Source organism: Nannobrachium achirus (genome assembly GCF_963921795.1).
Source record: "Nannobrachium achirus genome assembly, chromosome: 12".
NCBI lineage: Eukaryota > Metazoa > Chordata > Actinopteri > Myctophiformes > Myctophidae > Nannobrachium > Nannobrachium achirus.
The window spans coordinates 30,051,321-30,076,446 of record NC_137832.1 but is presented as its reverse complement, the minus strand read 5'-3'; the positions used below and the strand labels follow the sequence as shown (position 1 = coordinate 30,076,446).

The 25,126-nt window shown below is 41.7% G+C and overlaps 1 protein-coding gene across 2 annotated transcripts in view; it reads left to right on the top strand.

Moving 5' to 3' along the window:
* zmat4a (zinc finger, matrin-type 4a) overlaps window positions 1–25,126 on the top strand; it is a gene marked incomplete at both ends in the record, with an annotated part of 131,297 nt that overhangs the window by 7,679 nt on the left and 98,492 nt on the right. For both annotated transcript variants that reach the window (XM_080738367.1, XM_080738366.1), the window contains one exon: window positions 15,939–16,040. In XM_080738367.1, the coding sequence (XP_080594493.1) occupies window positions 15,939–16,040 (102 nt within the window). The remainder of the gene's footprint in view (window positions 1–15,938; window positions 16,041–25,126) is intronic.

Below are 25,126 nucleotides of genomic sequence, written 5' to 3'. Positions count from 1 at the left end.
CAGAGTGTGCCATGATGTGCGTTCACCACAGCCGAATGCAGTACTTGCACGCTCTGCTGGTGCAAGTAATGATCTGCTAGTCATGGGCACATGTACAGTGATTACTGTTGATCAATGAATGTAGTATTGTTGGATATAAAATGTGAATTTTGTAGGATTATTGCCTTTTTAACCACTTGAACCCATAGCATCTCTATTCTCTGGGCATGTAACAGTGGTTGAACATTAGGTAGAAATAGAGAACCAAGATATAGATGTGTAGTAGATCTCAGGTAAAACTTTGATTAATTTTATTTTCCAGCTGAGAATGTGTTTATTACAAACCATGACTCCATTTCAGTAATGATGCACTATTAAAACCTTAGCTGGACTCAATATATGGATCTGGTTGGCTTGATGCTTGCCTAATCTTCCAATTGGGGGTGCTTTGTGAATAAGTCCAGCTGAGCCCCCTTAAGCAACAAATCATTTAGCCTGGGTATAATGACCTAGTACAGCAAACACAGCAGTATAAGCCGTACTGGATGGATTGTTGTGTGTGCTGATGGAGGCTGTCCTGTCATTTTCAACAGGTACTTTCCGAAGGGTGATATTTAGTCTATATTGAATCAAGGTGAATCTTTCAGATTGACATTGTGCCTGGACTGTAGAGATTTAACATCATCAAGATGACCGGTGTCTCAAACTCACTTATAAATGTCTCCCTCTTCTCATCACTGAGCTGCTTCTAGGCACTCTGCCAGGTCCATGCTAATGTTTTCACACAGCCTATCTGTGGGCAGTGGTTCGATCCTGCTACACAGAAACAGGCCCACTTAACAGAAAGGATAACGGCCGATTACTTTGACCCGAAGACATGGGATTGCAATTTGGCTTGACCTTGCCTCCCCAAAGCAAAAGTCGCAGAACGGTAGAGAGAGATATAGTGAACGAATATCAATTGAGTACATGGAGCTCAGGGATGAAAAATGTGGCTCCTGGTTATGTACGTGTGCAACCTCAGTATCCTGGCTTGACTAATATGGCCTCCTGGGAGTAAGACTGAAGCAACTCGATTACCCCCATAGCCAGTCGGTCAAACCGCTGCTGATGAGGGCACTTATTTTAAGCCTTCGTTTAGGTAAAGAAAAAAAGAAAAGGAAAAAAAGAACCAAAAGGTTAACTGTAATTGTATTTTTAACTGTAATTGTACATGTGTGGTTCTTTCAGCAATGCTCTAATAGCCTAGTTGGCCCATTACAACTACAGTTCACTTCTTGACTCATCAGCTCCACTGGAGCACCAGGGGGCTAAGCGTATCCATGGACTGTAGAGTCACAGCCACAGTGCAGGGACAGCCTTTCTTTGGTGTCTCTGGAGCAAGGTAGGGATTCAGTGTCTTGGTCAAGAACATTTTGACATTATGAAGAAGAATCAAGGTTTTATTTGTCACTAACTTGTTCAAGTACAAGCAAATGTTGATGGGACTTGTTCTGCAAAACTGTGATTAACTGCAAATAAGTGCTCCTAGGGCCTCATCCAAAAACCTTGTGTCTGTGTGCAGATTAAATCTAGGGGTGCAACAGTTAATCGAACTAATAATTAGTTCTATCTAACACATAATTTTCCGAATGTCTGTCTGTCTGTCTGAGTGTCTGTCTGTCTGTCTGAAACCGCGTTTCTCCTCAGTGGCTGGAGCAATTGATCTGAAATCGCATCACCATCAGCATATGAACACACCTGACATAACTGTGAAGCCCGTTTGTCACTTTCACAAATCGTATGCTGTATAATTGCATTTTTATGGTGTATCTATATCTATTTAGCCTACAGTACCTTTTGTGACCACACATGTTAAGGGAGGGGCGCTGTTGTTCAGGCCATGCACAATCACACACAAACCCACACACACACACACACACACACACACACACGGGGGGGGGGGGGGGGGGAGTGTGTGTGTGTGCAGGCGGGCGGGGGGGGGGGGGGGGGGGGTGGTTCTGGCCCTGTTACAGATGTTGTCCAAAATCATGCAGATCGGTACACAGTATCTCTGTAGCCGTTAAATGGAACGGGTATTTCTTACATTGATGCTCCTACATATTAGCATGCAAGCACCAGTTAAAGTTACTTTCCATCCCTCATATACTGTGTGCACAGTGCACATCCCATAATCCACACACTGCACATCATTTCGGAGCTCATATCTTTGAACGGGTAAGAGCTAGTTATCAATTATTGATAATAGATTATAAAACAATATTTTTGTCCATGCCTTACCCGTTATGCCTACACTTCTTTGCCTTTTGTTACTATTTTGAAAACATTTTAAAATACTTCAAATAACCGATCTACATCGACACGTTCTGAGCTTGTAGATCAGCTATTTGAAATATTTAAAAATGGTACAAATGTCACAAGAGTTTAGGGGTAAGGGGTAAGGCAGGACGAAAATAGGGCCCTATGCGTCACTCACGATCGAGTGATATCGTGACAGCGTCTGTTCTGAATCTGCAGTACATCTGAACGTGGTGAGAGGAAAATTCAAAGAGAGGGGATACTGACAAAGGTGAAGATAGAAAATGACTTAGTTAAAGGACGACTTCCCCAATTCCTATTTTCATATAATTGATCCTCACTAATGCTCATGATAAAATGGTTAAAAAGATAATTCTACTGGTCTGTGTCTCATAGGAGGGCTGTGGACAGTCCTTTCTTCTCCAAACAAGATTTAAATTTGTTGTTGGGGGACGAAAATAGGGCCCCACGTGTCACTCTCTATCGAGTGATATCGTGACAGCGTCTGTTCTGAATCTGCAGCAGTGAAGGCTGACAGCCAATGATTTCTTTTCTTTTTACAACAATGGCTCAAGTCTATCAGATGTCTAGTTCGCATGCAGGGCTCATTGTCTCCCTTTTCATGGATCAAATCATTTTCCTCTCTCCATCCCTGGCTTGCTATTTTTCTCTTGGTGTCTTTTGCTCTCTCTCTCTCTCTCTCTCTCTCTCTCTCTCTCTCTCTCTCTCTAGTATGGTCAGTAACTCAGAACTGACATTTCTGTCTGTCAGATTGCACCAACCTAACTGTGCAGGCCTTGGAGCAGTGAGCTTTTTCTCTGGAGGCCATCCAAAATCTATGACCTCCATGAGCTCATATTCTTCATCACCCACTGTTTGGCAACAGGTCAGGAGAGATAACCACAATTCATTTGAAAAAAGTAACATTATGGCCATTCAACCATAATTAGTGATTGATTGTGGCTGCTGTTGTTGGGGGTTTAAAACTCATTGATTTTACTTGCAGAGTCAGGCATACTCATCTCTCTTTAGCTCAAGAGAAATGGCATGAACACTACGGGGATGAGGCAGAGAGGAAAGTATCAAAGGGTTTATTACTAAATGTTAGGCCTATATATATTGATTACAGTAGCAGTTCCAAACTATAGTCCAGGCAACTATCTGGGTCCCCAAACCTTGAGTTGAGAACCACTGGTAGTCATAGAAAATTGAAAATCTATTGCAATAATAATAGGCCTACACAAACATAATAATCACTAAATACATTATAGTAATTATTTAAAATAACAGAAATGTCACATTTCCATCGTGATCATGCTCTTTTAACCATTTTCAACCTGGCGTTCTGATTTGGGGCATTTGGAGAAACATTTTCAAAAATGTTTGACAATTTGTCATACATTTTCAAATATTTTCTAAAATAGCAGGGTTTTCATCCTGGCTAAATTTTTACAATTAAGAGACAGCTACATCACATCCTGAGTATTGGTAACGTTTTACTGCTGTGAAGAAACAGAAAATATATTGGTTCTCCCTGGGTTTGGCAAGTTGCCTGGGAGGCTGGGACTGAAAGGTTATTGGATTGACCCCCTGTGCAGGCAAAAAGGTATAATCCTGCTGTGAGCTGGCGACTGGAGGTAGCAGGCATCATATTTATGATGCCCCCCCATTGATTGCACCACAGACAAGCCTGCACTATGAACTCTTTGATGAAACGTGGGCAGAAAGATGACTTGCTCTGTGCAGACTTAAAGGAAAAGTAACAGAAAGGGCTCTACTTTGTGTCAATAGAACTTTGTAGTTATGAAAATATTTGCCAATGCAACTATACCCTGAAAGTGTTAATGTTGGGAGCTGTCAGAAGAAGGAGGTCCCAACTCCAGAGGCACCGCCAAACCAGCTCGGAAAGTGACGAGTCGAAACAGCGTGTCACTTTGGGAATCTTGGTCACGTGATCCCCATTAAATGATGGGAACCATGGGCTGTGGGAATTACGATATTATATAAAGTCAGTGACCTGTGACCATGACCAACGATATATATGCTATCCCACGTTGTGTTATTTTTTGTAATTGACCCGACTGATTTAGCTGTATTCATGGTGAAACAGAGCTCGCACAATTTCTGCAGTCGCGAGGGGCGCGTCTTGACTTCGCTCCTGGCTTGTTATGGACAGCGGCTACTGTCCGCTGTCATGCCCAGAATGAGGGCATATGTGCGGGAGGAACAAGCCATGTGACTCGGTGAATTGTTATGGAGCTTTTCTTTCTAGATCTGCAATTTTTTGGCAAATGTTCCGGCCCAGGATTATGGATTTTGATTATCGCGATTATATCGTAAATCGGGATTTCTTTTGGCACAATCATCGTGATATGAAATGTTCATATCGTCCTTTAACAAAGTCATTTTCTATCTTCACCTTTGTCAGTATCCCCTCTCTTTGAATTTTCCTCTCACCACGTTCAGACATATGCTATTGAACACCTGCTCAGTGTCCAGTGACTGCCAATTAGTCAATGTGCGACATAGGACTTCCAGAGCTGTGTGTCCATGAATACTTTCTAAACTCATTTGTGGAGACAATAGTATTGATCAGCCTGCATGCTGCAACTCTTTCCTCAACATGTGTTAATTAACTTCTGATGACTGATGACCAACAGTAAACTAGACCAGTGATTCTCAGCCTGTGGGTCTGGACCCCCAGCAGGGTCCCCAAATGATTTTCCTTTTGCTTAATGTGCAACATTGTTTCTTCACATACATTAAGTTTATACAGGGTATCTACGATTTAAGGACATTTAAGACTGATAAAAAAAGAGACCATTACTGTGTCAAAAGTAATCAACTTACTATATTTAAAAATGTTCAACCATCGGCCAAATTGTCAAATATTAGCTAAGAAAGAGTCAGAAATGGTGAAAACTGCTGAGATCCATTGATGTAAATCAGCTATTTTCACAATTTTCATCTGTGGATTAGAGTCTACAGTAAATGTAATGTCTCAACTGCAAATTCCAAGTGCTTCCCAGTTCAAATATGATTATTTTGGGGGTCGCTGCCTGAAAGGGTTGAGTGCCATCTATTGGAGCAATAATTTTGATAGTCCTATGAAATAATTATATTTATATATACATAAAAAAGTTCTCACCAACTGCATAGAAATATGTGCCATTTCCAAATTTTATTTTTATTTTTACAATGCATAGTTATTTGATTTCTACAGTAATTACATGGATCTGATGTGTTGCTTTGCCAAAGTATGGATCATGGAATCTTGCAAATTAAGTTATCCCTTCTGCAGAGAACTGATAGGCTAACTGTTACTCTTAATAAAAGGTTCATCCAGGAAACCAAAATGTTTTTTGATGATTTCTAAAACCCCATAATTGTTTTTGCATTTTTGTACTGTCTAGTTGGAATGTTGCTATAATATTTCAAAGATCTGATTGCTCAAGACTATAGTATTGATCCATTAGCCTGAACAGAACCTGCTACCGAGCAGGTTAGGAGTGCAGGACTAGTTAACAAACATGGCCATGTATCCCCATTATCTACTGTTTTTATGCCGAAAGCCAGGATAAAATCCATAGTTAGCCAAGACACTAATCCTACCTTTGTGATATAGGCCATCTCCCTGAATGCAAAATATTTACTGGCATCTGCAGTACTGTATGTTTCCACACCACTAAACATTTCTCTTTACCTCAAAATGAACCCTGTAGTGTACTGTTGCTACAGTGGACATATCAGAATGCAGTGCTGGCTAAGGATGGGATGATATGAAAATTTCACATCACGATTATTGTGACAAAAGAAATCGCGATTTACAATATTATCGCGATAATCAAAATCCAATCCTGGTGTGGGGGCAGAACATTCAACGCTTTGTGAGCTTGTTGATCGGCTATATTTTTGGCAAAGACATTTGATAGAGAGTGAAATAAAGACTGTACTTTCAAGTACATATATTATAAATACCTTTTACCAATTATAGAGGGTTTAAATGGTACTGTACTGGATATGCAGCTCAGCAAATAAAAGGTGAATTGATCCCGGTGCATGACGGAGGACGATATCATGATGAATTAAATCTCCACAATACGATTATCTTGAGTGTTTTTTATCACGATAAACGATAATATCACTTATCGTCACAAGCGTAATTTGATAGGGTTTTTGGGTTTTAAAAACCCAAGGGCCCCCCCTAGTGGCGAAAATAAAATGTGTTTTTAATAGGCCTAAATAAAAAAATGCGCCCATATCTACATAAATTCATACTAGGATATTATATATATTTTGTAATTTCCAATATATTACGGGTCACAGGGCCCTACTTTCCTAATCTGTGGATTAATCATTGTAGTTTGCGCTTAAATCGCGTAAAGACAACAGACCCGGGCCCCTTTGATCAGGGCCCCCTTGATCTGAAAACCCATGGGGAATAAGGTCTAATTTCGCCACTGCTTATCATCCCTAGTGCTGGCAGAACTTTACTGAACCAAAGAGCCACCTGGAGGACATGCCGTTGTGTCTCCAACACACGTCTGCTGAGGTCCAGCTTCACAGCTCAACGCCTCCCCTAATGAATTACACCCAACCCCTCGTAGCCCTGAACATCTGCCGGTCATTTTCTACTCTGACCTTTCCTCTCGCTCCTCCATCCATCCCTCACTTGACCACTCTTCCTACTCGCTCTTCCCATCCAAGGTGCTGCCATCTACACGCAGCCTGTCTGTGTTAGGGATGGGACGACATGAAAATGTCATATCACGATTATTATGACCAAAGAAATCGCGATTTACGATATTATCACGATAAGCAAAATATCCCAAACATCTGGTCATTATCCTAGGGCGGAACATTTGCCAAACAATAGCAGATCCACAAGCTCACAACGTGTCGCGACACAGCGCGACACGACGCGAGATGTGGTAGAGTGAAAAAAAGTACGTAAAGTACGTATATTTAAGTATGTTTTACCAACAGAGGGTTTAAATGGTACCGGATATGCAGCTCGGCAAATACAAAGGTGAATTGATCCCAGTGCATGATGGAGGACGATATCGCGATGAATTAAATCTCCACGATACGATTATCATGGAGTGTTTTTTATCACGATAAACGATAACATCGCTTATCGTCCCATCCCTGAATGCAGCCTGTCTGTGTTATTAGTTTCCAGTAGTCATACGTACTATTGGGAGGCAAGTGAACAGTAATGAGAAACTGAATCAAATCAGAAAAGATCTAGTTACAGAATGTGGTTTTCATTCAAACTATTCAAGGCCACATTTTTCTTTGACACCACCAAATTACATTGAGATTGGTGGTGTAGAAAAAGGTATCATTGTACCCACGCTGACAATAAATGCTGTGAACAGGTATTGATTATTGAATTGTGCAGACAACCCCCTGTTTAAGAGTTAAGAGTGTGTCTCCTCCCCTTATTTAATTACAGTGGGGGAAAATTAATATTTTTCACAGCTTCTCATTTCGAGGACATTCAACCTCCTGCAATTATAGCACCATATCTGACAGTAAAATCCATTTCGCTTAATGAATTGATTCCTGAGTAGAGGGAATAGAAACTTGTGTGAGATGGGGTTCATACTCAATAATAGCCTTTCCATTGGCCTGTTGCAGGGCCAGGCCTTGTGGCTCTGCTATTAAGTGATAATAATGCTGATGGACAAGGACAGTGCCAATGTCAGTGCAGTAAAAGAAATGCTGCTGTCGAGGAGTGGGTCAGAGATGTCATCATGACAGCATTTGGTTTCTAAATTTATGTCTATTTGCACTCTAAGGGTTAGGATTTATGTTTAGGCGAGAAAGGGTCATGAGACTCGTGACATGTTAGTATATGGGTATGTTGATGTTAAGCAGGTAGGCTTTAACAGCACGGCATCTCTCCTGTGTGCCTGCACACGTGCACGTCATACAGTACTGTACAGTAGGTGTGCAGCCTCTCTATGTGACAGTCTCTCTGCGGTGTGTGTGTGTACATGCATGTGCGCAACCTGGCTTTGCGGCTTCTGTGTGTCACCCTGTCTCTGTATGTGTGTGTGTGTGTGTGGTGTCGCTGTAGGTGCCCCTGTCTCTCTCTCCATCTCTCTCTCTCTCTCTCTCTCTCTCTCTCTCTCTCTCTGTCCAATTGTAAAACAGTGGTGTCTGATTGTTGCTTACCAACTAGAAGATCACATACACTAAACAGACAGTTTGCGTCCAATTGGCAGCAGCACCCCACAGCCTCATTGACACGTATCCCACTAGAATTTCGGGCCCCCGAAAGCACTACACCAGCAATCTAACTCATATGGCCATAGGCTATATGGAGATCTCTATCAGCCGTTCATTTTCAGCATAGAGATTTGCCCAAGTATTGTAAGCCTAGAATCTAGGCAAAAAAGGCAAACATGGACATTATGGCTATGGCTTCATAGCCTATTTGGATAATCTAATTTGAATCTCTAAGCTATAAAATAATTGCAACGTAAATATAACATGGTTTATGAGGGTGTATGCCATTACAGTACATTGCATATACAGTAGCCTACTCATGTCAAACGTGGAAAATGCACATTGATCAGGTTGTTTTGTGTTGGCATATACATTTCAAGGTAAATGGCTATAAACAGGCCATGGCAGGGGAGAGGGACAACACATGCTATTGTCACAACAGCATGAAGAGGAGAGGTTCATATGTGTGTGATCATATGCCCCTGCCCCCCCTACACACACACACACACACACACACACACACACACACACACACACACACACACACACACACACACACACACACACACACACACACACACACACACACACACACACACACACACACACACACAGGACAGCAGCTAGCTCCCACTCCCTCCCTCCCTCTCTCTCTCTCTCGTCCTCATGGAAGTCTTCGCGTGTGCACACACACACACACACACACACACACACACACACACACACACACACACACACACACACACACACACACACACACACACACACACACACACACACACACACACACACACACAGGACAGCAGCTAGCTCCCACTCCCTCCCTCCCTCCCTCCCTCTCTCTCTCTCTCGTCCTCATGGAAGTCTTCGCGTGTGCACACACACACACACACACACACACACACACACACACACACACACACACACACACACACACACACACACACACACACACACACACACACACACACACACATGCACACGGGTCCATTTGGTTCCATGCATTTGCAGGGAGGCGCGTGTGAAGTTTGTTGCAGTTAAAGCATTGCTTCTTCAATGTATATACAGTATAGACTGTGCGTGTGTGTGGTAGACAAAGTCGCGAGGCGCGTTGTTGTATAGAAGACGCAGTTACACAACATTGTGGGAAAAAAGTGTGTGTGTGGCATTGTAGAGCTATAGATCCCATTGGCTGGAGGAGACAAACGGCGTAAATGTGCTGCTGTACAGACTTGAGCTCTGGAGCACGCGCTACGGCTGTGGTCACCATGGAGATGGCTAAGCCAATGAGCCTGATGTTGTGGGATCATCATGGCGATAAGCCAATGAGCTTGATGTGCTCACCAAGTCACCATGCACCGCACCATGCCACCGCGCTACGGATGTGAGCGCGCTATGGGTGAATGCGTATGGGCAAATGCGTTACGGATGTGGGAGCAAAGCACGAATGTAGGGTGCTGGGATAGCCTGGTGGGACCGTGACTCTGAGATGATGAATTCACAAAAATAACGTTGGTGGTGACTGATGCAAAAACATATTCAGGAATTGAGGTGCAAGAAATGTCATGCTGAACGGTCTTGTAGTTTGCAAGATTATTTTCAGACAGACAGACAGACGCACGCACACACACACACACACGGCTGAAAATAATAATCTCCACTCACGGTATTCATTCATGGTGGGTGGTGATACCACACAAAGCAGCAGACCACCCTCTAGTGGCACAAAGTCAACATGATTTTGCAATGAACCTGAGAGAGAGGGGATAGGAAAGGAAGTGAAGTGAGCGGTAATTTTAAATTTCACTTAGCGTCCTGCGAAGCTTGGCCAAAGTGCCAAGTGTGGGACATACATAAATATTGTACATATATACTAACTAGGGCATTAACGAAAAAGTCGACAAGTCGACTCAGTCCACAACCCCCCACAACCAGCCCACCAGAGAAAGTCGAAAGTCGAAAAAAAAAAAAATAATAACTTTCTATTGTGAAAATAGCAGATCTACATGCTCACAACGCCTCGCGTTGTGAGCATGTAGATCGGCTATTTTCAAAATTTCTGCCTCTATATACTGTATTTGTCAATTTGGCCAATGTTTAATTTGTCATTTTAGAGGTATTAAAAAAGTCCTTAAATTGGCACTTTAGAAATGTGCAGATACGCTCTATACACTTAAACTTTATGTTGGTTTGTTTGTTTACAGTTGAGTGAGAAAACAATGTTTCACATTAAGTTAATCATCAGGGGACCCCCCAAAATAATTGGGGGGTTGTGTGTGATGTGATGACGTCATCAAAAGATAAAGTCGACTTCAACTCAACTTTTTACTGAGTCGAGTCGACTTGCAAAAATCACAAGTCGTTAATGCCCTAATACATACATACATGATACATCCAGTACATCCAGTACATACATACATACATACATACATACATACATACATACATACATACATACATAGGCCTACAGACAGACAGACAGACAGACAGACAGACAGACAGACAGACAGACAGACAGACAGACAGACAGACAGAGCTAGATGTAGGAGTGAAATGCAAGACAGAGCTAGATGTAGGAGTGAAATGCAAGACAGAGCTAGATGTAGGAGTGAAATGCAAGATATACAGCAGCTACAGCAACGTTACGTGGCTGGCAATAAGCATAACAAATATTCCAGATATTCTTGTGTCCGTACAATGACCATGTACCACAGAGAACTGAAATAAGACTGGACAAATGGTAGCACAGGCTCCTTTGTTCCACTTATGTTCCTGCTACTGAACAGAATTAAGAGTGATTAATGATTCATCATTGGCAGTAGCTCTGTTCTGGCCCAAGGCTGGAGGCAAGCTGATAGAGCTCTCAAAGCTGCTCATTTATGTTGTTTGTCCTGCTGGAATCTGAACATTGTCTTGGGTCCAGGAAATGGTGCTGCTCTCAATTGATTACAAGACTAGAGGAACGGATGAGTTCCACTGAGTTATTGCCTCCACCATGGCCGATAGACATGTCCTTCCGTCTGTGGACAGCTAATCTCTGGCAACGCTGGCACCATGGTAGCAAAACTGCATGCACACTCCCTGGGTGCCAGAGCAGAATCTCTGCCCTGCATTTTTGTTATATTCGTCCATCTGATTTTATCTAAATTTGATTGCGGGATATCAGAAGGACTGATATAAAACAATGGCAGGTTATACAAATGCAGGACAGATATACACATGATATACACATGATCTTTTAGGTCATGTGATGAAGACCATCGATTCTATCGTTGGCTAAGATTGACATCTAAAGTTTGCAGGTGTGGTCTGTTGTAACAAAATGCCTCAAATCATAAAGGCAGTATCCAATTGCAGTGAAACTTTGCACGCACATTTCCACTATGTTGAGGAACAAATGCGACACTCACAACAAACATTTTTAACCTGGCAGAGACCTGTGCTCAGAAGAGCACAGCTTCTTCTCTTCTCTTCTCTTCTCTTCTCTTCTCTTCTCTTCTCTTCTCTTCTCTTCTCCTTGATGGACGTTTATCTTTATCCTCATCTTGTTGGTCTGGCAGTGCCCTCTGGGCCACCGGGCTCCAGCATGTGCCCTTCTGTCTGTCCATTTGTCTGTCTGTCTGTCCGCTGACTCAACAGCTTCAAGGCACCACCGAGTCTGCCTGTATCCCTCTGCCAAGGTCAAATTATTTTCAGGAACAGAACAGTGACATAAATTGCCACCGGTGAAAAGGCAGTCTACAACATAGAATGAGGTTATCCAAGTGGAATTGTCCATAGATAGATAGTGATGAAAACAAACAGAGATTGTCATGTACAGTAGGCCTACATTGGATCTAGCAAACTAATGGGAACCGATTTAAGATGTGAAAATTAACTATTTTGAATCACGAGAAAATGTATTTCAGGGGAGGAAATTGCTCTATTTATGTTTGTAAAGAGTAGGAACATTTTGCATTTTACAGGCAACTTATCTGATACAGAGCTGTGTTATTCAAAGTAGAAATAGGACTGACATTACCCTTCTGAGATTTTAAGATCCTCACCTTACCACGATCTTGATGACATTCCCATAATATATTCTTTAATGCTCTTATCACTAGTGCCATATAACTTCAGATAAAAGTGGATTATAGGAACTTATTGGTCCAAACCCTCAAATGTATAATTTATTCACAAGGTGAAACACTATGAGGGAAAATAACACCTTTATTTTATACCACAATGTATGGTACAGTACTTCTTTCCCTGAACACTCAAACTGCCCCTTTTAGACTGAATGTTGAATGTAGATATCATTTATCTTGCTTTGATGTGTGTTTTGCAATGGACACAATAGCCTACAGTTGTTTTTTCTTCATCAGGGACTCAAACTGAACTAAAAGTAAAACCTTTGATTAGGAGCAAGTAATTTTCCAGTTTATGGAACCTGTCATTTTAGAAGGAGTTTGCTGTTTTACGCCCCCATAGTTCTCATCTACCATGCTGTTTCTAATGAAGATGAGCAACAGTACATTAGGATTTAAAGGAGTCAAGCACGCCTGAGCCTAAATATGAAATGTGAGTTACTAATGGAACTCGAGACCAGCAAGAGCCGTAACTGGTTATAAGGCTTGAGAATATATTGATATTGTGAAGTGAATAGTCATATGAAACCTGATATCGTCTGGGATTTTGTATATCATAATATTGTGATATGACATGTTATTTGCGGATTATAATCGCTTAAGTCTATTTTTTGCTATTTTGGAAAACAAAAAATATATATCTATAAATATAATATGCGATATTAAGGTATTTTGTGAAATATATTGTGATATTTTATTTTGTCCATATTTCCCAGCTCACAGACAGCTCACATCATCACTACTATCAATTATTTATTTCAATAGTTTTTTCAGCAACAACTCATTAATTTGTGTGTTCTGTAGTTGTCAGTGTATTCATGACTGTCAATAATTGTTTCACAACTTAATTGGGGAAGGTTTTGGTCAGTTTTGGATGATATTTTGTGTTCTGTGGATCAAATACCTTATGATCCATGGCTTTGTAAAAACTGGTGAGCATCTGTTGCTAAAACAAGTACTTGATCTAATGAAATATTGATTGCACAACCATCAAAGTATGAAATTGGATAATTGTTTACTTGCACCATTAAGCTTCAAGAATAGTATGGATATACTGCAGACTAGGGCATTCACGAATAGTGATTTTTTGAATTCGAATTATTCGACCTCAAAGTATTCGAATAGTCGGAATTCGACGGGAATTATATATATATATTTTCATCCAATAAAAACGAGCCATTCTCGGCCTCTCAATCATTGATGCGCTGTTTCAAGTCTTGAACACAACATGCGAGTGAGGGTTAACCACTGGAGGCGGGACAGACCTGAAGGTTAGTGAAATACGATTGGCTATTGACCGTGGCATTTACAAATGAGCCGCGACCTGATTGGACTAAGCGACCAGCAAGTATGGGTGCGCTCAGTGCTTCCCTGGAACAGTACATTTGACAGCTGTATAGTTTGCCTGCATCACAGCGCAACAGTTTCTAATCAGTTTCTCTTTCATGCTCTAAAATAAAATGACTTTAACCCAGCGGTTCACATTACCAAACAGTTTAGCCCGTGACCCAAAATAGAAATTAGACAATCGCCCAGGACCCAAACTAGTGAAAACAGCAGATCTACAAGCTCACAACGCCGCGGCTCGCACCGTGAGCTGGTGGAAATAATAATAAAAAATGACTGTTCAAACAAATCTATAATCAGCAACAGGCAGTTAGGGTCGATCCATACCGTTATAATTTCGGTTCGGGAGGACGCCCCGACCCGAAATTATTTAGGTTCGGGGGAAGTTCATTCATACTTTCTTAACGGCTAGTGCCCAAGTCGCTTGTACATAGGTCCGTGGCATGACGATGTTTGTGGCCGATGAATGAGCATTGCAGGGCGGATACTAGCTCTGGTCCATCGCGTCACCTCCCGCATCGCTCCGGGAGCGATGCGGGAGGTGACGCGATGGACCAGAGCTAGGCGGATACATAATTCTGACTACACTGAATGACTGGAGGTCCAGTGAGTAGCAGCTCCAGCAGGCAGCAGCACCAGCGGGCCGGGGTCTCTTCTCTCTCACTCACACTCACAAACGCTCGGCTCGAGCTCTGTCAAAAACATTTAATCTACAAGCTCACATTATAGACGTGCCGCCTCCCTTGCTGCATGTCATCACGCAGTCACAACTCGTCGTGGAAAAGGAAAACATATCAACACGGAACACTAGCAATTAGCAAAGTTGTGTTTAAGCTCCTCTTTTCTCTTTAAAGCGGTCGGCGACGCGTTAGCAGCGATTAACCTCGCCTACCAGGCTTTCTCCCGCAGCGATACACGCAGCAAAGGCGCGTGTGTGTGTGTGTGTGTGTGTGTGTGTGTGTGTGTGTCGCACGCGCGCCTCCCAGTCCACCAGCTGAATATGTAGCCGCTCTCTGATGCCCAATACACGGCCACACACGCATTTGGAAGTCGGCGTGTCTCCCACTCAAACGACGTCTGTTTCCTTGGATTCACAGCCGAGAATATGAACGTGAAGCCGGGATGAATGAATGAGAAGACACCGCTGAGTACCGAAATTAAGTCGGGAGGTCACAACATCAGCAAGCATCATGACATCAGTATATAGACTGCACCAATTCATCCACCAGGGGCATTGACAAATCATCTTTTATGACTTCCTATCTAGCCAAGCTGTATGAACCATGAATAAACAATAATAATGATAATAATTTAAAAAAAAGAAAAAAAAAGAGTAAAAAAAATATTTTAAAAAAATAAGCGATTTTCGAATTCAGTTTACCAAGTCGAATAGTGACGTTAGTATTCGAATATTCGAATATTCGAATATTCGGTGAATGCCCTACTGCAGACTGCAGAGAGATACCTGATGAAGGTCGTTTAGACCGAAAAGTTGCAATAAACTACTCCTGTAAGTTGAATACGCACCTGTCCCAGTAGGTATTCAAAAGGACTTTCCTCTACAAAGACTGCGGAGCTTAAACGTTTTGTCATGCAAGTTCCTATTGTGACTAACTTTGCACAGTGCCTTCATACAGTATATGGAAACCTTGTATGTCCAAAACGGTTGGTTTTGTATTTATCATTATAAAAATATTTAAAATAGTGAAAATAGCAGATCTGCAAGCACACAACGCCTCACGGTGCGAGGCGTTGTGTGCTTGTAGATCTGCTATTTTCACTAGTTTTGCGCAACAGCCTTGTATGATGAAGCAGGGCTTTACTTTGCGAAAGAAAACGTACAAGTTTGAAACTTGGAGATGCGAGGTTTCTGCCCGACAGTGACGATATAGAGGTATATATTTCAGTAAGCATGTTGGTTTTCGTTTGTTTCCCGTTCCTCTGCTACAGATGAAGTCAACGGAGGTGGACCAAGGGCTTTTCACAGACAGCTACTGCAAGGTTTGCAGCGCTCAGCTCATCTCAGAGTCTCAGAGGGTTGCCCATTATGAGGTGAGGACCCTCACCTACACACTAACCTTTACACAACTGTGTCAAACCCCCAGGGGCAGCGCGGTATACACGGTCTTGTTGCGTTAACGAAGAAACAGCAGCAGTGGTGGGAAAAAAAGTACTCACGTTTCTTACTCAAGTGAAAGTATCAATACTGCAATACAGAAATACTCTGTTACAAAGTAAAAGTACGGAATTCAAAATGTAGACTACTTGTGTAAAGGCCTGTCCATACTTTGACCGAAACCAAACCTTTCGGTCAAAAGGTCCGTTGCGACTACAAAATGATGTCACTCGCGACTTCTGAAAAGCATTACACTGAATGAGAGTTCGGAAATTTGCACGTCGGAAATTGCAACTCACCGAAAATGTCGAAGATACTATGGACAGGCCTTAAAAGTACTAAAGTAAAAAAAAAAAAAGTAGTAAAAAATCTTTTGAAAATAGCAGATCTGCAAGCTCACAATGTGTTGCATAGCGACGAAATGGCCCAAAAAAATATATAGGGCTGATGTAGTTAATGTATGTGGTTTGGAAATAATAATCAAAATCTACTAATAACTAAAGTTTTCAATAAAAGTACAATATTTGGATCCGTAGTGTAGTAGAAGTAAAAGTACTGGAAATTGGAGTCATGTTGCTTTCATTCTGTCTGCCTCCAGGGACACTTGGTCTGCCCACACACTAGATTGCTGCACTTTTTCAAATGTCAATAGGTACATGACATGGCTTGCCCTGTTGGTTTGAACTGTTTTTAATAGGCGACAACCCACTTCAAGTAATTAGGGTACTTCAGTGGAAATATGTCATACGTGTTTCTCTGGCTGTACCCTTGATTGATCTTAATGTATGTATAGGCTATAGTTATTTACATAGGGGGCAGCCGTAGGTGGGTAGAGGCGCCATCTGGGAGTTGGAAGGTCAGAGGGTCAACTCTTGGCTCACGCAGGGTTTATTATGTTGTGATCATGTTGTGATGCAGCGGAGGGGGAATGGGGGATACTATATTAATATGCACACATTGTTCTGTCAGTGATTATGTGATATTTGTTAAAATACTCTGTAAATCAGGGGCCTTCAATGTTTTCAGGCCAAGGACCCCTTAGCTGAGAGAGAGATGAAGCAGGGACCCCCACTACATATAGTATACAATTGTGTTGCAGATTTAAAAAAAATTATAATCATATATTTCTTAGACTTGTTTGACAGCACTGTCGTCATGTTGGAGCAATGTGTATTTTTAGACATTTAACCACTTGCACCATCAAATACTTGCTGCTCTGCTCTTCTTTTCCCTCTACAAACCTCTTTGCCAAAAATAGACGATCTACAAGCTTACAACGCCTCGTAGCGTGACGCGTTGTAAGCTTGTAGATCGGCTATTTATTGTTGGCTAATGTTCCTTCCACAAATAGGGATGCTAGGGTTCAAATGGTTAAAGGACAACTCCACCCTAAATCACTTCTAGGCTAATTTTCCTACTTATTATGATCCCAAAAGACTGTCCATGGGGTCTATTAGGCAGAAATGCCCCTGTTGTCCTGTTTCCCCAGCAGAACGCAGCAGCTGTCATAGCATAGAGTGGAGCCTATCGCTTTAACACTATTTGTTGTGTTCAAAAGTGAATTTCTTTTTTAAGGATGTGTCATTTTTTTTTCAGCTATCGTGTCCGTATCGTCTGCGAATGAGGGGGGGAGGATGGGTCCAATTCATTCTCAATGAAGGTCACGTGGTTTTTTGTCTCTTGCAAGACACGGCAATGACATGAAACCACGTGACATACATAGAAATTGGATCTCCCCCTCCCCCCCTCATTCTCAAACGATACGGAGAAGATGTCTCACGCATATGTGTGATTGCGGCCTTACTACTAGTTGTCATTACAGATTCATGCCTTGGTTGTCCCACACAAGCCACCACAATCTCATAAATAATGTTTTGAGGTGATCATTCGGCACAAGTGCCAATCAAAGTGACTGCACTGGCCAATCACAGGGCATCTTTTCCGGGACTTGGCAAAGCACATAAAAGCATAACATCTATTTAGCAGAGTGTGATGGCTTGTGTGGGACAACGATGACATGGATGTGTTTGTAATGACAACTAGTACCACATTCATGAAAAATAAAAACACTTTTGACCACAACAAATAGTGTAAAAGCGATAGGCTTATAGGCTCCACTCTATGCTATGAGAGCTGCTGGGTTCTGCTGGGGAAACTGGACAAAAGGTGCATTTCTGCCTAATAGACCCCATGGACAGTCTTTTTGGATCAATATAAGTAGGAAAATGAGCCTAGAAGTGATTTAGGGCGGAGTTGTCCTTTAATGTAAAAAACATGATCCTAGCTATCACACAAAGATTTGGCGGCCCCCCTGTAGTAACTCTGAGGACCCCCTAGGGGTCCCGGACTCCCTGTTGAAGACCCTTGCTGTAAAGCAATCATTGCTATATAGAATGTTTTCTCAGTATTAGCGGATCTCCCCATCTCCGGAACTGCAGTAAATGGCAAATAGCTGTAAATTTTCAGGCCAGCATACCAATTTTATCCAATTCGTCGCCCCCGACTTTCGGCACCGCCGGGCGGCCCAAGTGAACACAGCGGAGCGCTCCATACCTCCGGTTCAGCCAATCACAAGCCACAGCTGACATCTCATCTCCTATAAACACAGTAATCGCGTACAGGATACAGGATAAACAAGTGAAATTGGAAGTGATTAAACAAAACAACTATAACACTATAAAATGTAAGGTGCCAAATAGTATTCTGTATTCTGAGTTGAAATTTATATATATATATTTTTACTAAAGACCCCTGAAGAAACACTATCTAGAAAGTGAATGTGATGTCACCCCATTGAAAGTAATAGCGAAAATCTTTCAAGGTGGCGCCACCTGTCCATTGTTCCTGAAGCTATATAGCAATGATTACTATCACTTTTGAACAAAAAACTAAAAGATATCACACCACTATTCCACAGTTATTTTTGCTGCTACATTGCTGTAGAACCAAAACAAAGAATTCTACTCTTGTGTAAATAATGGTGCATTTATACAGCGCCTTGGATGAAGGCGCTGTTATTTACAACACACACCACAATCATTGCAAAGCGCCTTGGATAAAGGCGCTTATTCACCCATTCATACACCGATGGCGAAGGAAATCACGCAAGGCAGTTTAAGGCACCAACCTGCGAGCAATTAGGGGTTCAGTGTCTTGCCCAAGGACACTTTGACACTAACTCCCAAGGACACTTCAACACTAACTCCCAGAGTTAGTGTCGAAATGTCCTTGAGGAAGACACTGAACCCATAATTGCACCCGGGATCGAACTGGTTCCCAAGAGGCCGCTCTACCTCCTGAGCCACTGCTGCCCCTGCCGCTATCTTATATACTCTTAAGATGTAACAAATAGAATCTTGAATCGAAGTCTCTGAGCAAGACATTTACCACTATCAGTGTTTAGAGCAGCATGTACTATACTTTACCTTTCAACTCAGCTCCTACAGTACTTCCACCACTGCTATCTAACGCTAGCTTACCAATCACAAGTTGACACACAAGTTCATTATTTTTTTGTGTGTGCCCTTTTAGATGATATGCCCACCTTGAGCAATTTACAATGATTGAGCGCGTATGGTTTTTGATCATCCTGTTCAAGGACACTATGACAGGACGCATGGCTGTTGATGGAAAAGCAGATGAAGGGATTCAACTTGTGACCTTTTGGCCATGGCTCAATATCTCTAACCATCAGGTTATCTTGTCACCTCAAGGACAAAGCGAGCGCCGCAGCGGTGTGTGATTTTCTCTGTCTAAGCATATATAGGGCAGCAGGTACCACCTCTCCCTTCTTTTATAAAGATGTTGCCTTTCACTCACTGTCACTGAGTTAAAGGCTTTGCAGACAGGCGCGATTTTCCGCACGGAAAAAAACAGACACATTAATTATTACCAGTAAGGCTCCCTAATCGGGAGATAAGCGACCGTAGGTCACTTATCTCCACAAATAGGGCAAAAATGTGTTTTGCCAAAATCTTCCTGATCCATGTTGATGACATGAGTGTAGACATACTGTGTAGTGATTTTCGTGATTTTAGGGCAAAATCTGTAGGAGCAGTGTCCAAAAATGTGTTTTTAAAAATCGGCCTGGAGGTGGCGCTATATGGGACAGATTCATGTTGATGGGATGAGTGTAGACATACTGTGTACCGATTTGCGTGATTTTAGGGCGAAAATTGTAGGAGCAGTGTCCAAAAATGTGTTTTGCAAGAATCGGCCTCATGGTGGCGCTAGAAGAGGGCCATGTGAGAAATGAGGGGTGGGGTCTCCGCGCCGGCAAGGCGGACGAATAGGTACCGGGCCCGGCTGTCCCGGTCGCTCCTAGCCGGAGTTACAGCATTTTATGTGAGCTGCAGTGTAGGGGGTCCTCCACTGGGGGCGCCACCACTTTTGCATCCGTTCTGGAGCACCAGGAGTCGGCGGTCCCCGGGAATTCCCCGTGAGCAGCCCCGTTGGGGTGGTCATTTGGTCATGTTTGCGCATTTGGTCATTTTTTACATCTGGGGGTCCCCCAGGGACCTGGGGGTCCCTGGAGCTCCGGGGGTCCTTGGAGGTTGTAGTTTGGCAGCCAAGGAACGTGTGTGCAAAATTTGGCATGGATCGGGGCAACGGTTGCGGAGATATAAGCAGAGAAAAAGTGTGACGTGTGAGGTGTGACAGACAGACTGACAGACAGACGGAGGGACGGACGGACGGACGGAGTTACTTACACTTTGTGGTGGTTTTGATAGTAAAGTGCGACCTACGGTCGCAATAAAGAAAACAATGATTCTCTATGACCTCATGCACACCTGCTCCGAATTTGCCGTGCGGCAAGTGTCTGCGGCAGTGCGTTTTTTTCCCAATCGAACCCAGTTCGATCTGTGCATCATTTCGCATGCGGTAAAAACTCATCATTCCTTTTATGACTCCTTTTCGGATCCGCAGCGTGGATTCCGCACAGCATTGCAAAATCGCGCCTGAGTGCAGAGCCCTTTAGACTACCAGAATATCTGACTGGAGGGCCTCCAGAGTCTCTGAAATAACATGAGCTAAAAGGACTCATTATGAGACTGCCCAGTGTGCCCACTATGCACCACTTGTATATTTGATTCGATATATCCAGATACTGTTATGTATACAGTACATCATACAGAGCACATTCATGTTTTTCACACATTTCAGAATATTTGTTCTTACTGTTCTTATTTAACACAGTTAACAAAATGTGCACATAAAGTCTGGCCTAGGCATAAACCCAGAACATTCTTCCAATGTATAATGAACAATTTAAAAAAAAATCCATTGTTGCATTTAAAGTTGGGCTCCCCTGTGACAGCCAGCCTCTCAGATTTCTGAGAAGTTATAATAAATTAGAAGATTTTCCAACCAAACTCCCTCCATTTCTGTGAACTGGTATTTCAATATTGCCGTCCATTCTTCCTGATACTATACTTCCTTCTCCCTTTTTGTTCAAACATAAATGTTGAGTCAGACCTTATAGACCAGATCAGAATGTTTTCTGTTTTTAAACAGGTATTTACGGGTAGATTGTCTATTTCACAATATAGAATTAAGTCTCCAGAACATAGCCATGTCTAGTTTGTCAAACTGTGGATATTTAGAACCAAATGATATTCTAATATTCAATTACAAAGTCATAGCCTTCCAGAAATAAGGTTAATGAACAATACTACTCCAATGTGATGCTGTCAGTGTTATCTATCCGAAAATAAATGGTTGTGGGGATGTTTTTTGATCGATTGGTTGAATACTTTATTAGACAGAAATGCAAACAGCACGAGGTACAGTCATACATCTTCGCTAAAAGGATAACACAAAAAGGTCATTTTTTCCATTGTAGTCCTATGTATTCAATTCATGATGTCATGATGTATGGGTCTACATGAGATCATTCTACCATCAGTATTTGTATTTAATTCATGTGATTAACATGGTAACATGTAATAAATAATTAATTAATTCTGTAAATACCAATAGAATACTGTTGAAGACCCCTGCTGCTTTGGAGAGTTGCAGAAGAGAGGAACTCCACTCTACTATCCAAATAGTATTACAATTATTGTGTGCTGAATGCTAATTAGTACAGTACCCAGTACTTACCTGAACATTCACTCTACAGTACAGTTAGGGTCTCATGTGCAATGAAATGTTTAGGCAATATGGTGATGACGACAACAAGCCTCAGGTAGAGAGGATGTTTCCCATAGTGATTCCCTTTTCAAAATGTTTCTGAGTTGTTATCATTGTGTCCTTTATGCTGACTTTAAACATTTACTTGTCTGCAACCCCCCAAACAACCCTTATACAAACTTCTCTTCTTACTGGCACGGTGGCGTTCCGTTCCATCTCCATTTTCATCAAGCTCTTTGGCCCGCTCACACTTTTGAATCACATACTGAGGTTAATCCAAGTTTAAAATCCAAAAATAAAGAAGTCCTTAAGGCCACAGCTGAGACTGAAGATGTAATTATATTTTGCTACTGATGTGCTTTAAATCCCCTCTTCAAACAACATCAAAGCCACTAGTGCTCACATGCATGGATCAGATGGGTCTTTAGTTCAAACAGTAGGGTAGCTCTCTGGGTTAATCTTAATTTATGCATCCATTTCTTCGTGTATAGACACTGGGTCAGATGTGGTTTAACGAGGTACGCTTCAAATTAGCTTAGATAAATTGACCATATTCACACAGTATTTTGTTTACTGTACGTCTTAGCTGGGGTTGGGGTCAGTGGGGTAAAGTAACCAAGTACATTTACTTAAGTACTGTACTTAAGTACAATTTTGAGGTATTTATACTTTACTTGATTATTTCTAATTTCCAATACTTTTACTAATACTCCACTACATCTCGGATCCAAATATTGTACTTTTACTCCACAAGCTTTAATTACTAGTTTCTTTGCAGATATAAATTATAATATTATAAAGCACACATAAATCACTTTAGCCCTATTTTATACCTTAGCAATTTGAAAATACATTCTGGGGGTGAACTACTCCTTTAAGTACATTTTGATGCCAACACTTTCATACTTTCATACTTTTACTTATAACAGAATATTTCTAGATTGCAGTATTGACACTACTACCACTGGATGATGTAAGAACAAAATGGCAGTCTAGTGAGGCAATATTATAATTGCAGTTTACCATGAGAAATGTCACAGCTTGTCGGCGTCCGTGTAGACGTGTGTGTACACTTTTATTTTTACAGTCTATGGGTTGGTTCCCTTGACACATCACTGTTGTATTTGCAAGTATTTGTATTGTGTCACCAGCGTATTTCAGTGCTAGCCTCTGAATTGTCTTCCTTGCTCCATGCATCTTCGGTACATTTCATTGCTTTAGCCAGAATAATCCCATTCCCCACACACAGAGTCTGTCAACTGGCAGGCTATATGTCAGCACTTCTCAGACATTTTCACAAAATGCCAGCATTCTATCTAGTGTTGAAGCTCTTTTCTTCATTGTGCAGGTTTTACCAGATTTACATTTTGTATTTGCAGTGCACAATAGCATGTCTCTCCATACAATGCAGGTGCATAATCGTTTTTCAATGCTCTTAGAAGCGGTAGCTTCTGCAGCACAACAGTGCTATCCAGCTACAGTTTAAGTATGAAAACTGTTGCACAGAAATCTTTTGAATTTTCCTCTTCTAACTACAGTAGCACAGTCAAATGCCCTGCAAATGAGTTTGCATACAGTATGTACACAGAAGGTAACTGGGAGGGAAACAGGTTTGCTTGTCAGCTCCCTCCACAGTACATTAACTGTTGGTCGTGCCCACATTATTCCATTCTGGTGTTTTCAATAGGATCATTTTAATTGTGCACTTGCATTTACATACAGCTGGTAATAGCAATGCAGCTGGGGGTGCAAACCCTGCCCGCATCTCTTGTTCTACGTCTATTGATATCTTTAAATTTTGACTCTGATTGTAAACCTTGACCTTGACATGATGGATACGATCTATGCGTGGGAGGAGAACCCTGTGAAGTTTGAGAAGTCGCACTGTGTTGGACACTGACATCCTTTCGGAGTCTGAGCACAACAAGGAGGAGGAGACACACATCCTGATTGTGGAAGGTTTCCTGCTTTACACCTATGGACCTTTGATCGACGTGCTGAACCAACGTTATTTCATTTCCATTCCTTACGAAGAATGCAAAAAGAGGATGAGCTCAAGAAACTACACAGACATGTCTGGCCCATGTACGTCAAACACAAGAACATCAAGACTAGTATTTATATTTGACAATTGGCAAAAAATCTGAAGTTTTAAAACTATGGTATTGATCTGATATTTGGCCAAAAAGTCAGAAATTGGAATGTTTGGAAATTGGGTTTATGCTATAACTTACGACTATAGTACATTTTCGACCCAATAGTTAATCATCTCTTTTGGGCAGCCTACTGTTCATTTCCACCATGTTTCATGTAAAGCCACCCATCAATTTTTTGACTACATGAAATATCACTACTAGCATATGCAGGTGACACCTCTCCAGTGGAGATATTGTGAACTCATAAAGTTCTCAGTTTTAAATTGTATTATCATCTTGGACTGTATCGTTCTCTGCTGTCTGACGCTGAAAGGCTGCGGGGAGGGGGGCTGCTGCAGAGCATAGCGTAGCAGACCATTGTGTTTGTTGGATTTGGAACATCGATTCAGAACATGCCCCAACAACAAAAGCACTGTTCCCAACTACGCTTTGACTGAACTCTTTGCAAACAAGAATTGACACAGTCAATATATAAGCTGGTCAGATGGAAAAAAAAAAGTTTTTTGAAAAAAAAAAAAAAAATGTTTTTTGAAAAAAAAAAAAAGTTTTGGAAAAAAAAGTTTTTTGGAAAAAAAAAGTTTTGAAAAAACTCGGGCGTGCTCAAACAACAGTAATAACTGCGTATTACCTTACTGTACTTTACTGTACTGTATACTGTACCTCACTGTACTGTACTGTACATATTCTGTGTTCTATATCTATGAAGTCTGTGTTCTAGATCTATGAATTTTGTC